The following is a 15,490-nucleotide window of genomic DNA, read 5'->3' on the forward strand; positions in this document are numbered from 1 at the left end:
GTAATATAGACTATTTTGTAGACTTTTTCGGATATTTTACCTCCGTAGCGAAGTATTAACTTCGACTTTCTACACGGAGTATAGGTTTTTTGGTGCAAGGTCTGATTAATGCAGTTATCGCATTAGAATAATTCTCCCTGTTAAGATGTGAAAAAGATAATGAATTAACCATTCGTTCTGTTGAATGATTGTTTTTTTTTATTTAAAACAGATTATCCACAAATCACATGGATGTCATGTTCAGATTCTTGTAGGTTTATAATGAATCTGTGCTTGTAAAATCACTTATCTTAAGATAATTCTTTCCTACTTTCACATGGTAGCTTGTACCGATCAACGAGGCAAACCACATCCCTCAAGTCTTGTGGGTGCATGATAAACGTTATGGGGAGCTGCTATGTCATTTGAAAGTACAGAGATCTATGGACGCCATAGGCTCCCACTTGCAGCCTCCTATCTAATCAGCTTGTGATTAGTGTTGGCTTCCTGGGCGGCTCTCCGCTAATCACTTTCCTTCACTCAGGTTTTGTTTGAACTAGTGTGCGAGGTAGAGCTTAAAGGAACACTATAGGGTCAGGAACACAAACATATATAAGTGTTTTAGAAAAAAAACACCATCTGGACCCCCCTTGCCCCACTAAATATAGCAAAATATTACTTTGATTCCAATCTGCTGCTTGCTCTGCTACTGATCTGCCTGTGATTCTCTCAGCAAATCACAATGCTTTTCCATAGGAAAGCATTGGATTGGCTGAGACCGTCAAGGAGGCAGATCAGAGGCAGAGCTAGCACAAGCCAACACAGCCCTGGCCAATCAGCATCTCCTTATAAAGATGCATTGAATCAATGCATCTCTATAAGGAAATTTCAGTGTCTGCATGCAGAGGGTGGAGACACTGGCAGTGCTGCTCACTGTGCAGCACTGCCCCAGGAAGCACCTCTAATAGCCATCTGAGGAGTGTCTAGTGGAGGTATCCCTAGGCTGTAATGTAAACACTGCCTTTTCTTCTGAAAAGACCGTGTTTACTGCAAAAAGCCTGAAGGTATTGATTCTACTCACCAGACTAAATACAATAAATAGTGTCCCTTCAATAGAAGTCTGTTTTAAATAATGTTGTTAAGTAGTTTAATCTGTCTCTGTCTGTCTGAAACCAGGAGGACTGCCCACACCTAAACATGCATACAGTATATAAGGCTGCTGCTTGGGACCAATCGATACAACATACAGAATACAGTGCACTCACTAAATACCAGCTTCAATGTTCATTAAATGGAATTGTTTTTTAAAAACACCTCACATAGGCAACAATAATGGGGGTTTAGTTACAGTATATGATCATACACTGCATAAGCCTGCTACGTCAATGTACCCCATTCTTGGCAGGTCCTACTCTACCACTTACTTGGGAAATGCTTCCTACTGGGACTCTCTGCAGATCAAGGTTAAATAGGGCCCTGCAATGAGGCACCTGTGACATGAAGGGATGCAAGGCCACAGGGGCTGAGATATAAATATATAAATAGATACAGGTATATAGATAGTTGTACTAAACTGTTTTGTGCCAATTTGTAATTTTTCAGTTGAAGAATATCCCGCCATATGGATTTCTGTATCACAAGCAGATTCAATCCTTTTTCAGACAGTGTGGTCAAGTGAAATCCATCTTATTTGATGGAGCAAAGTAAGTAATCTTTGTTCTAGTTTATCTGCTTCCTACAATTTTTCATGTTTTATTTACTTATCCCCTACATTTAAGAAATACGAATTTTGTGGAATGCGAGCCGTACAGTTAGATACAGAAATCTGTGATAACTCTGCTTTTTCATATTTGACCTTTAGTGGTCTATTCCTTAAATATTGCATTTGCTTGCATAGTTAGCTGTCTGCTTTCTGCACTGTTCTGCAATCAGTTGTTAAAATTCCACTGCATTCAACGACTGCATGATAACCAAACTGAGCTGAATGGAACTCTGCTATTTTTATATGATCTTATGACTAAGAGATTCTTTTCAAAGTAGCTCAACAAATTGCAGATTAATTGTAACAGAATTTCCCTGCTACAAAATAAAAAATATTGGCCACAGATGTAACCGTAGTTTTTTGGGTTGAATAACCGCGCATACTTGGTTTAAATAACCATATTTGCCTTTTGTAAATAGCCAAATTAAGAGAAAAATAAGAGTGTGTTTTACCAGGATTGCGTGCAAGATTCTGAGACTGTAAAAGTGGAAGAAATAGCGCAGTTTGGGACGGGGCAAAGTTATTGGGCCATAGTTATTAAGGACCAGCTATAGGCCTAGTACTACTCCATACTAATTCTTCTTGACCTCTCAGCGGCCTTTGACACCGTTGATCATGCTCTCCTTCTTCAAACTCTTCAATCGCTTGGTCTCTGTGACTCTGTCCTCTCATGGTTTTCCTCTTATCTCTCCCAACGCTCATTCAGTGTCTCCTTTTCTAATGATACCTCCTCCCCTTGCCCTGTCTCAGTTGGAGTTCCCCAAGGCTCCGTCCTTGGTCCCCTTCTATTTTCTCTTTATACTGCCTCTCTTGGCAAACTTATTACCTCTTTTGGATTTCACTACCACCTGTACGCTGATGACACCCAGCTATATCTCTCCTCCCCGGACCTCTCCCCTGCCGTCCTGCAACGTGTCACTGCTTGCCTTTCTTCCATCTCTGACTGGATGTCCTCCCGCTTTCTGAAACTCAATCTCTCAAAAACTGAGCTCCTTGTCTTTCCTCCTCCTAATACTGATCCTCCTCTTTCGCTCTCCCTCCAAGTTTGTGGTACCAACATCAGTCCATCCTTGCAAGCGCGCTGTCTTGGCGTCATACTTGACTCTGGTCTCACCTTTGAGCCTCACATCCAGCATGTTGCCAAATCCTGTAGATTCCATCTTAAAAACATAGCCCGCATCCGCCCCTTTCTTGCACCAGATACTACCAAGGAGCTTGTCCATGCTCTAGTAATTTCCCGCATGGATTATTGTAACCCTCTCCTGATTGGTCTCCCCAATAGCCGTACTGCACCCTTACAGTCCGTAATGAATGCTGCTGCTAGATTGATTTTCCTCTCTAGTCGTTTCTCTCACACCTCACCCCTCACCCCTCTGCCAGTCCTTACATTGGCTTCCTGTATGCTATAGGAGTCAATTCAAGGTACTAACTCACACCTATAAAGCACTGAACAACTCTAGCCCCTCTTATATCTCCTCACAGATCCATAGGTATGTCCCTTCTCGGTCTCTCCGTTCTGCCCGTGACCACCTCCTGTCCGTTGTCCGCACTCGTACGGCCAACTCGCGCTTGCAGGACTTCTCGCGGGCGGCTCCCTTCCTATGGAATAGCCTGCCTACCGCCATCAGACTCTCCCCTAGTCTTGCATCTTTTAAGAAGTGCCTTAAAACCCATCTCTTTAGGAAAGCTTATGGCCTCCAAGACTAACCCTTACCTCACATACCTGTCTCTTGCCCTCTCCTAAAGGGCAGCCCACCTTATTTGATTGTAAATTCCCGTCCTAATGTGTTTTACACCCCACCTCCTATAGAATGTAAGCTCGTTTGAGCAGGGTCCTCTTCAACCTATTGTTCCTGTAAGTTTATTTGTAATTGTCCTATTTATAGTTAAATCCCCCTCTCATAATATTGTAAAGCGCTACGGAATCTGTTGGCGCTATATAAATGGCAATAATAAATAAAAATAAATAAATAGTGACACAGATACCAGGGATTAAATATTCTATCTGTAAGCATAAAGAATAGAATTCTAGTACAGAAAATATAACAGAAGAAATAGCAATTGGCAAAAAGAGAATCCAGCAGATATAGTGGGGTGATGAGTAGATGGAGTATCCTGGGTGTACAATTCGGTTCTTAGGGTAAGCGGCCTCTGAAATATTACATGACATTATGTAATAGTACATATGGATATGGGGCCATCCCCTGGATGTGGGAGTAAAAGAGTAACATCCCCAGGACGTACTGGAAAACCAGAGCAATCTGAATGTACCTTTCCTGGTTAAATACGTTTTTGTTATTATCATGTCTGTAAAATGCTGATTGCCTCTGTACGTGCATGTATGTATAATATGCTGGTCTGAAATGTTGGTGGTGTGTGTGTACTTACCACCATTCGTTACTGTAAAAAACTGCTACTGCGACCTGTAAGTGCATCCTTTATTCAGGTATGTGAACAGTTACATATACCGTTTAGTAGACTGGATAAGGAAATGTCAACATGAAACAAAAAACAAATACGACAAAAATTCCAAAAATAGAACCAAAAGCAGATTATTACTAAACAAATGCTTTTATGTGCCCACAACTCTATTGTGTTAATTTTTGAGGGACATGAAAGTTACGTAGAATTTTCACTCTAAGCACTTACGGGCATAGGCAACCTTCGGCACTCTAGATGTTTTTGACTACACCTCCCATGTTGCTTTGCCCATGGGCGTAGGAATCCAAAAAAATCTGGGGGGGATAGCGTTTTTACTCGCCGGGTATATTCTTATTCCGTAAACTAGGAGTTGTTTATCCCATTGTACAGCGCTACGGAATTTGCAGTCGCTATATAAATGATTAAATAATAACAACATTAAAGGGTCACCACAGGGAAGGGGTTTTACTTACCCGGATACAGCGCCGGGATCCTCCTGATTAGAACCACCCCTACCCTTCCCATGAATATTAGTACCCCCCTAACCCCTTCCATGCATATTAGAACCCACCCTACCTCTTCCATTCATATTAGTACTCCCCTAACCCCTTCCAATAATTTTTCTACCTACCCCCTCCTCCCATCCATATTAGTAGCCCCCCTAAACCCTTCCAATTATTTTTCTACCTACCCCTCTCCCCTATCCTTATTAGTAGCCCCCCTAACCCTTTCCAATTATTTTTCTGCCATGTTAACTAACGCCAGTGCTGGAGTGCCTACATTAAAAGGCCTGCAGGGACAGGCTATAGACACCAGAACCACTACACTAAGCTGCAGTGCTTCTGGGGACTATAGTGTTTCTTTAATGTGAGGTAAATTAGAGATTAGTGCAACGAATAATATGCTAGATTGCCTACTTACAACCAGATGAGGATGATGATGGGCTCTAGCTGCAGTCTGGCTCCACTGGTCTGGTGTAGAACAGGCTCTCTGGAGGCTGTTTGTAACTGTGGTCACAAAAATCAATGTTCTGTGAGAACGGGAAGCAGCTCCATTTTTTGGGGGCCCTTTACACAGCTCAAGGTCTGGATCCCAGGGTCCACCTTCATGTTCCACCAATGAGTTTGTTCACAGGGGGTGGAGTGTGTAGGGGATGTCCTGATATGTGTGTAAGGAATGCATTGTGTGAATCTGTGTTTGTATGTGTAAGGGCTGCAAGGTGTGATTCTGTGTATGTACGGGATGCAGTGTGTGCGTCTGTAAGGGGTGCATTGAGTGTATGTACGGGGTGCATTGAGTGTGTAAGGTTGCATGATTGTGTGAGTGTGTGTGTGTGTGTGTGCACTGGGTGCATTGAGTGTGTGTAAGGATGAATTGTGTGTTTCTGTGTGTGTAAGGGTGGTATGATTGTGTGATTGTGTGTGTGTGTGTGTGTGTGGTGGATGTCAATCTCTCTCCCTCCCTTGTCACTCTTTCTCCCCCCCCTCCCTCCCTGCTTCTTTCTCCCCCCCCTCCCTCCCTGCTTCTTTCTCCCCCCCCCCTCCCTCCCTGCTTCTTTCTCCCCCCCCTCCCTCCCTGCTTCTTTCTCCCCCCCCCTCCCTCCCTGCTTCTTTCTCCCCCCCTCCCTCCCTGCTTCTTTCTCCCCCCCCCTCCCTGCTTCTTTCTCCCCCCCCCTCCCTGCTTCTTTCTCCCCCCCCCCCCTGTTTCTTTATTTCCCCACCCTCCCTCCCTGTTTCTTTATTTCCCCTCCCTCCCTGTTTCTTTATTCCCCCCCCTTCCCCCCCCCTGTTTCTTTATTTCCCCTTCCTCCCTCCCTCCCTGTTTCTTTATTTCCCCTCCCTCCCTCCCTGTTTCTTTATTCCCCCCCTCCCCCCTCCCTCCCTGTTTCTTTATTCCCCCCCCCCTCCCTGTTTCTTTATTTCCCCTTCCTCCCTCCCTCCCTGTTTCTTTATTTCCCCTCCCTCCCTGTTTCTTTATTTTCCCCCCCCCCCCTCCCTCTTCCCCCCTTCCTGTTTCTTTCTCTCCCTCCCTCCCCTACCTATGATGTAGCGTGGCCGAGCGCTGTATAGTCCGCCGGTACAGGGAGCTTTTGTTTCCTGTACCCGGCGGACTAACAGGAAGTGCACACTCAGTGTGCACTTCCTGTTAGTCCGGCCGGGTACAGGAGACAGATGCTCCCTGTACCGGCGGACTATACAGCGCTCGGCTACGCTACAGTGAGGGAGTGACGGGAGGGAGCGCTGAGCGCTTCCCTCCTGTCAGCTCCTCTCTTCATGCTGCGCCCGGGCGGTGCGCTCTCATGGACGCACCAGCCCGGGCAAAGCTGCAGCCGCCTGAGGCTCTCTGCAGAGCGCTCGGGCGGCTGCAGCATCAGGGGGGGGCGGCGGAGCTGGGGGGGATTTCCCCATACCTGTCCCCCCCGCATGATTTGCTGGGGGGGATGCGTCCCCCCCATCCCCCCCGGTTCCTACGCCCATGGCTTTGCCAGCATTATGGGTGTCAGTGCACTATGGGGGATTTAGTCCACAACATCTGGAGTGCCTAAAGTTGCCTATCCCTGCACTAGAACTACCCTTTCCTCCTGGAATAGATTATGATACAAGGATCCCTGTTGTCCTGTCTCCCTACTTGTAAAAAGCTATCCCACCAGTTTATTTAACCACAGTATTTTGACAGTTCTCATTTAAGCATTTTGTCACCAATCTAACCAAAACTGCAGGATACATTTCATTTGTTGTGGTTTTTCCAAATGTGTTCTTTCCGGGGTTTATTTCACAGACTAGGTATGTTTCACTACTGTAAAGATTCCTGATTTATATTCTTCTAATGCCACCAACCTTTGCCTGGTTTCTGGCAATCTTGGATAGGCTATGTGGTGGCGACAATATCTGTGTCACCATACTGACCAGTGTCACACCTTAATGCTATTTTTAACCTGAATCCCAACTGTAATCCTAACTGCAGTTTAGTAGATTGGCCCCCGGTTGATCACGGTGAGAGCCAATCCCCGTTATTGCATGGATTAACTGATCATTAAAGCGGCACTGTCATGCCAAACTTACCTTTCCCCAATCGATTCCTCTTTTCTCCCTCTGTCAGGATCTGTTCTTCGTTTCTTCCTGTCTGCTCTAGTTTTCTTTAAAACATTAGACAAAGTAGGGCCTATTTTGTCTTATGTATATTTCCTACGCCTGACCATGTTATGACCAGCAGAGGAACAACGTGTGCTTCATTTCCGGTGATCAGAGCAATTTCCCACAATTCTTACCTTTCCTCCGTGATCTCTCGATGCTTCCGGTCAGTATTCTCGAACGTCATTTAGACAGGACGCTGGCGAAATTATTGAATTTCGCAGTTAAAGAATGAGAACAGTTTGTTCATTCATGTTGAGACGACAATTTGTACTTTTAGGTCGATTCGAAATTTCATTTGAATTAATGAAATTCCGACCCCTGCTGCATCTTGCAGCCGCTTAGTAGATAACTCCCTAATTCCCACGGTATCAGGGAGCTATCTACCACAAGACTGAAAGACCAAGATTGGTCTTTCAGCCAACTTTACTAATACTAAATAAAAAATACTGGGGGGCGGAGCCTGGCTGTGGAGCTAACAGGACGCACGCTGTAGGAGCTCCTGGGCCTAAACAAGCTGATTGGACTATAAACTCGGGCCAACCTGGTGATTTGGACCCGAACCGGCAGACCAAGGTTCAGTGAACAACTGGGTACCGGGGGATACCTCTCACGAGTGTTTCAGCCACTGGAATCCCCGGACCGAGGCTCACGGCCTACACCGCGTGGTGCTGCAGAGAGGCGGCCGCTCTCTCAACCCACGAAGCCGCTGAGCAGGTGCCGCAACACAGCTGCCCTCCTCCCCCCCCCCCGGACCGGAGGGGGTTATCCCGGTCCAGCTTCAGACCCAAAGGAGCACAAGCCGACAACATAAAGTCACAGCATCTATTTAAAATGGCGGCTGCACACGAGGGATTGACACACGCTGGCCCACGACTACTAAGCGACGACCTGCCAGCCCGCATCGACCTATCGTTCGCAAACTTCTGGAAGAGGCTGCAGGAGAAACTGGTAATCGGAGCCGGACAAAGCACGGCACCACAACGACCTACCTCCCTCCCTCAACGTAACGCCTCTATGGCGCCGAAATCGGGACAGTATAGGCCCTATCGGACCCCGCAGAGAAGGAGAGTAAGGGGAAGCCGTAAAGCTTCTGACAGCCCCGCCTGTCCGGTAAATGACATACAGACACAAATCGACCCACAATGCATGACCGCCCCTCCACGACCGGGTAAGCGCTTACCCCGAGGACGCCAGTCACAGCACTTACAAGGCACCGGTGGCGGACACTCCGTGCGGGCAGCGAACCAGGCACCACCTCACAAGATCAAAACTGCGCAGAGACGTAGGCTTGGGGCGAAGGCCTCACCAGAGAAACCGCAACAGCAAATAACGTCCTTCACAGTAGCTCGGTGCAAGCCTCAGCCTGACAAGCGGGGACCTGACGAGCCACGGCAGACTAGCACCTGCAAGTACATGACTCACCCCCAGATGCTGATGCCTCTGATTATGCTGAAGGACTTTAACATTTTTCCTGACCGCACAGAGTTCCTGTTCAGTACCCTCATGCAGGACAGGTCGGTCCGTCAGGTGGGCATAGGCTGAAGGGACTAACTTAAAGGAACACTGATACCACTGGCAGCAACCCACGGCCCGGACACCTACCTAGCAATAAATGTACCTATTGAACTGCAGACACCTTACTATTATTGTTATGTCTCCATACTGTACATATATGGCTTGTAATACAGATCGAAGCCACAATGCCTAGATTTACTCTCGATGTTTGTAAATGCCATTTTGCGTTACGCTTAACTTTATGTCCCTATATTCTTAAAAACGAGATTGTTTAATGTATAACTACCACTAAAAGCGCAGAATATGAGTGAGCGCACCAGCGTCTGCACACCATGCTACTTTAAACTGCTTAGCGCAACTCGGATATTGCACCTATGAGACAAAACGTTTGATATGATCTTAAATGTCACTAAACTAGACAACTCATAGACTCGTATATAGCTTGTAATACGGATTGAAGCCACAATGCCTAGATTTTATATCGATGTTTGTAATTACCATTTTTGAGTTACGCTTCATTCCATGTTTTATGTCCCTACACCCTTAAAAGCGAGATTGCTTAATGTATACCTACCACTACAAGCGCAGAATATAAATGAGCATACTAGCGTCTGCATAACTTGCTACCTTAAAATGCATAGCATAACTCAGATACTACACCTATGTGACATAACGTTTTAGTATAATCTTAAAATCGTTAAACTAGTCAACTCAGAATCGTATAACTTAGTATGTCTAAATATATCTACTACTATCATAAAGCTAGAAGTTCACATGTTTGTTTTAAAAAAAAAAAAAAAGTGCTGTCTAATCTGCCACACCATAATATGTAAAAACGTTATGAAAAGCCTGCAGCTGCTATCGTGGCCCTGCACGCCTGTTGTTATTTCATGCACATTGAAAATAAAGAATTTAAAAAAAAAAAAAAAAAAAAATACTCCACCGCTCCCACCCCCCGACCCCAATAAATGGCATCATGGTGGGGCATCTCTTAACTAGCGGGGGGTTTGGGACGACCAAGTATCTCAACCGAGCCTCCACCCGTCCCCACGCTGTGTAAAATGACTCAGAGCGCTCCGGTTGGTTGGATTCCAAGCCAACCAATAAGTGTGCTCTGATAGGTAAATTTTGAGCCTTGCAAGTTACCAATCAGAGCACTCTTATTGGTTGGCTTAAACCAACCAATAAGAGCGCTCAAAGTCAAATTGCAGAGCATGGAAAGGCTTTATAAGCCTTTTACCGCCCTGCAGAGCTCACTCTGTGCGGTGTCCTCACTGGGTGAACATAGATTTTTTTTTGTGCAGCAGGTTTTTAAATTATTTTTAAACTACGGTTATTATGGTTTTTTATTTGCCCTTTTTTGGTGCTGAAAAAAGGTTTTAAGAAAAAGACCTAAAATGGTAATTTTTTTAAATTCTTACTTATTTACAGGTATTTAGTTTCATTGGCCCCCTCCCTCACTATTTTTAGCTTGTAATGGAGGTCCCATGGCTACCTAAGGATTATAGGCTTGGCGGTCACGTGGACAGCTGTCGTGTTGATCGCCTGCCTTGTGGGACCTCCTTACCGCTATTGAGGTATCCAGAAGTAAGAATATTGCATTACAGTGTTTGTGGCGATTTAGTCATTTCTTACCATTTTGTATCTTACGTCTTCAATCACCCAATGTGTATTTCACTGATAATGTGTGATTCTCGTCATCATTCACCAAGAGGTTAAAGTAAGAGAGTAGCTGGTTTTGGCATGTGCCGACTTTTGTGTGAAATTTCCCATTGCAAGGATGGGTATGTACTACATCAGATGCTTTCTTGTTCTATATTGCTTGAGTGTTTCTTTAAGGTGTTAATGTGTGTACTTCAGTACTATTACTTATTTTTTTATCATTGTTTTGATCACATTATTCCGAATTACAATTTTAGGGAACGGTGGCACAATGTAATCTGATTGTTTCTCTCTGCACCCTTTCTATTAACAGAGCCTTTGTAGAGTTCTCACGCAATCCCACAGTCAGATTTAATACTCAGCATGCGGTGCACTTGGCCATCAAGATGTCTCAGCTAAAGGTTCCACTTCCTCTGAACTTTCATTCTGCTGAACAGATTGAAGAGAAATGTGAAGGGCCCGTCGATCTGTTAAAACATATACGGTATGATCTCAAAACACTATCTATAAAAGATCCTTTAGTGGTTTAATGGTTTGAATGCTGTTCTTATCTTAATACAGCACTAGTGTTTTAAAAGATATGGGCATGAAGGAAAGTAACAACATGCCCATCCTGTCTCCAAAAAGTATATTACAATAGTAGGTAGAGTAGTGAACAACTACATAAAAACAAGTCCTGTGCTCAAACTCCCATCACTCCTGTGCGGCAGCAATGACCATAGCACACATCAGTCCCAATATATACAGTAAAAACCAAAGCAAAATAATTACCTGCGCTCTTCCCAAATCCCTCTGTATATTTAAACAAATGGAGGTTATTTAGTTGCTCCAATGTCTATGAGAGAGATTAGCCCACCTGCCACGTCAAGGCAGACCTCTCAAGTGGGTCCTACACTGACCTTTCACCTTGCTTCCCTAAGCTTCTGGCAAAGATATCTCTAATGGGACAGAGCGGGTATTTTTTTATATACACTCTTTTATGCTAATTAACCCTTAAGAAGGAACACATGGGATGGGCGACAGCATTGTAACATGTGAGAGTAGTGAACAAGTTTCCTGCCTTCCTTTTTTTCTTTATATATCTAAGCTTACATGTTATTGTTCATAAACACTATGCTACTAAAGGTCCAGGTAGTCAAAAAGATCTGCTTCCATTGATGTTTGTTGAAAAATAATTTGAAGGGGGTCGGGGCCTGACAGCCAAGATGGCCGGTCGCACAATCCAAGAGCTCCTGTAATAAAGGGCATAATCGGGCTACTACAGAGCGACCTATTAACGATGGAAACAAACGGTACCCGGGGACCAACCCAGGACACCATGAGACACAGAATGGTACCGGTTCCGATTCGACGCAGAAAAACCTGTGCCGACCATGCAGCCTACATCAGAGCAAAGCCTGAGGACAAAAATTGCCTGACCAAGCGACGATGTCTAAAGCAAAATGTGGAGGGCGAAGCCCAAGCAAGATGGCGGCACGGAAGCAGCCTACAACAAAGCGCCCACTTACCGAGCCTCACAAGCGTACACGGGAGTTCTATGACCGGCTCCGAACCAGCCTCTGGACACAGCTAAACACCCGGAGACTGATCTATAAGCAGGTGATGAGAGCAGTAGCGGGATGGATCCGCCCGGCAATCCGACGCCACCTGGGAGTAAATCCCCCTTGAGCCAGAACGGCCCCCCGACGGAACCTGGAGCCGGAGGCCAACACAGTGGGAAACAGTGCAAGGCTGCTTGGACACCAGAGTCAATGCCCCCAAGCACCGGAGCACCCGACCTGCTCGCCCTTCAGCAGCCCCAGCAGTTGCAGCAGGGAACCCCAGGCGGAGGACCCCTCCACAACCATCCAGGAGTCGAAAGGAGGGAGAGTGCTGCCCCCACCGTCCCACGACCCTGGAGAAGCCATCAGCCAACAATCAGACCACACCGAAACTGGGTATTGGCGAAAGCAATGACTGACCTCTTAATACCAGAGATGAACTCTCATACCTGTATGCATGCAATTCAATTGCCATTTTGTTTATGCCGGGGACCGCAGGGGGGGGGGGGGTATCGCTAGGGACCAGGCGATTATAAGCTAAGCCTATCTATGTATAGCCTTGCTATTCTGTTATATAAGTTAGTTCATCTTGCGTATCTTTCTAACCTACAACTGTTTAGTAAGCATGACCACGATATCTATGTTCCTAGTTAGGCATACAGCTGCCATAACGTCCCATTGCTCCTCTTCTACTCATGTCTTTTGACAGATTGTCCATTTTGCTTATTATTATGTTTAGCAATTCAGCAGGCTACTAATCTACGTCAGTCATGTCAATTTATTTCTTGTAAACACCTCTTGCTATTGTTACTCGCATTTACTAACCTGATTTACTCAGCATTACTCCTACAATTTAAAATATGTGTGCAGTTTAATCCCATGTCACAGTATTGTCAGCTTTGCGAAGGCATGTAATCGCTATTGTGGCATTGCAGCCATGTTTGTACCTCCCTATGCACAAAACAAAAAAAGAATTGGGGGAAAAAAAAAAAATAATAACTTGGAAAAATAATTTTACTGAAAAAATGCTGTGTTCATATGAGCTCCTGCACAGTGTCCGTCATGTCTGATCAGTTTAATTATTCCCATATGCAGAGAGCTTCAAGACTTTTCATTTTAGTCTTCCAATTAATCCTTTATGGCAAAGTAGTGACATGTAACTTTAACTCCCAGCCTAATGCTCCAATCTGTTGTTCCAAATAAAGTATGTGTCTATTATCCCTGTTCTTTAACCTTGTCTATGGAATCTATATCACTTAATCTAAATCCACATGAGTATTTACCTTTGTAAATAGGGGTGGGTGGATGGATGCCTTACAGGATACCTTAAAGGGACACTCCAGACCTCTAAAGCAGTTTGGCTTGCTGAAGTACTTTGTGTGAAGGGTGTACCTTTTTTTTCTTTTACAAATATGCAGAGGTGAATAAAAATTGGTACTTTTTATATTAAACAGGTCCTATTACTCCCTGGTTGGTTTGAACACCTGCCTTGCAAAGACTTCTCATTCAGACGCTAGATCTCCGCTCACTTTACCTTTTGTATTGGTCTGTTTATATTGTATTGTCTTTTTGTTCCCAGTTGTTCAGCACTGCAGAATATAATGATGCTTTTTAAATGGAGGTAACAATAATGATACTCAAGCTGCATTTGGAAGATCACGATTGGACAGCCACAGAGAGTCTGGGCAGGGCTAGAAGTATAGGGTATTCAAAGAGATTGCATACGAGAGATCTGCAGCTTTTACGAGCTGTTTTTAGGTTTACCTCAATATAAAAAAATGCATAATTAAATTCATGCATGTTCTCATTAGCAGTAAATCTACTAAACAACTTTTTTTGTTTTGTTTTTTTATTTGGAATATGGATGGTCCATTTATTAAGTAGTGATGAGAGTGTTCAACTTTTTTGAATCATTGTTTCCATTTCTACCCATGTGCTGAAAGTAACGTTTATTTTCTTCCCGTTTTTGTAGAGTCAATGTGGACTTACATAAGCAGATCATCGAGCCAATTCATATGTCACAAATGTATAGTGAGCAGACTGGGACCATTAAACGACTCACTTTATCAATAAATGTGACTGAGGTAAGTTTGTAAAACATAACATTTTCATTACGTCCAATTCACTTGTACTTGGTGAACAATAGCAGGAGTCATTTTATAAATATTACAATAATACACATCATGCTTTTCATATTGAACATCATTACATCATGTATTATCTTATTATTCTTCAGCTTCGTCATAGGTATGAAATATTTAAAAATAGTCTGGGAATGTTCCATAGGTTAGCCTCCATTGTAATATCATATCTATAACACACATTGTGATAGTTTGGTAAAGTGTTTGTCCAAAAGAATAATCTAAAGAACGTCTTTGCAAGGACTGTCTCTCGGACGCGCTCACCATGCCCAGGCGATCTCATGCTATAATTGCGGTGTAGATTGGACACATTGTTCCTCATTCTGCCTTCTAACTTTATCTCACATAAACATCACTGCTTCTTCATTCCTACAACCCACCATTTTCGAGACCAAGCTTGTGTAAAAGGAACACTCCAAGCACCATATCCACTACATTGTGTAGTGCTTAAGGTGCCAGGAGTACCCCTCCTCCCTCCCCCTTACCTACAGTCGAACCATAACATCCCAATGTTACGGCTTTCCTTTTCTTATTGAATTAAAAGGACACTCCAGACCCCTAAAGCACTTAAGATTGCTGAAAAGCTTTATGTGTGAAGAGTGTAAACTATTATATATATATATATTTTTTTTTTTTTGCAAAAACTGCTCATTTCAATAGAAATCAATACTTTTATAAATTATACTTGTTACACCCCCCCATGGCTTTTCAAGCAGACACCGGTTTCTGTTCGCTTATTTGCACTGAACTCAACAGGCAGAAATTGCCCAGATCATCTGCCTTGCAAAGACTTCTCATTGAGCTGCATTGGGAGGTCTGTGATTGGGCAGTCACAGAAAGTCTGGGTGTGGTTAGAAGGGGAGGGCTTGCAAAAGCAACAGACAAGCGTTTCTACAAGCTGTTTTTACATATAACTTAAATTTATTTAAAAAAATAGTTCAAATGCATTTGTTTTCATTTGGGTATATATACTAATCAGCGATTTTTCATTTATTTTGTATTCGGGCAGTGGAGTCTCCCTTTAACTTCCTTGCCCTGTTTGATTCCCCAGTTCACCAATCTTAATTTATGTTATAACAAAGACTTGCCCCAATGATCTGTATTTATTATTTCACATTTTTACCTCTTCCATGCAACCAATTTATGTAATAATGGCGTCTAGTTAACTTCTCTCTACACTAGGGAACACATCATTTTGTTACCTTTTTGTAATCCATCCCCACTTATTTCCATCACCACTTGTTCATTTATGCCCGTATTGTACTTGCATTTCTTTTTCACAGTTTATATCTTTGTTTCAGCAATCTACATGTAATGTTAATATGTACAGAGGTC

The 15,490-nt window shown here is 43.9% G+C and overlaps 1 protein-coding gene across 1 annotated transcript in view; it reads left to right on the plus strand.

Moving 5' to 3' along the window:
• Positions 1 to 15,490, plus strand: part of TDRD9 (tudor domain containing 9) — a 117,259-nt gene that overhangs the window by 75,713 nt on the left and 26,056 nt on the right. The window contains exons 22-24 of the mRNA XM_063439181.1: positions 1,582 to 1,682; positions 10,787 to 10,957; positions 13,987 to 14,098. Coding sequence (XP_063295251.1) covers positions 1,582 to 1,682; positions 10,787 to 10,957; positions 13,987 to 14,098 — 384 coding nt within the window. The remainder of the gene's footprint in view (positions 1 to 1,581; positions 1,683 to 10,786; positions 10,958 to 13,986; positions 14,099 to 15,490) is intronic.

This window comes from Pelobates fuscus, chromosome 13 (assembly GCF_036172605.1).
Source record: "Pelobates fuscus isolate aPelFus1 chromosome 13, aPelFus1.pri, whole genome shotgun sequence".
NCBI lineage: Eukaryota > Metazoa > Chordata > Amphibia > Anura > Pelobatidae > Pelobates > Pelobates fuscus.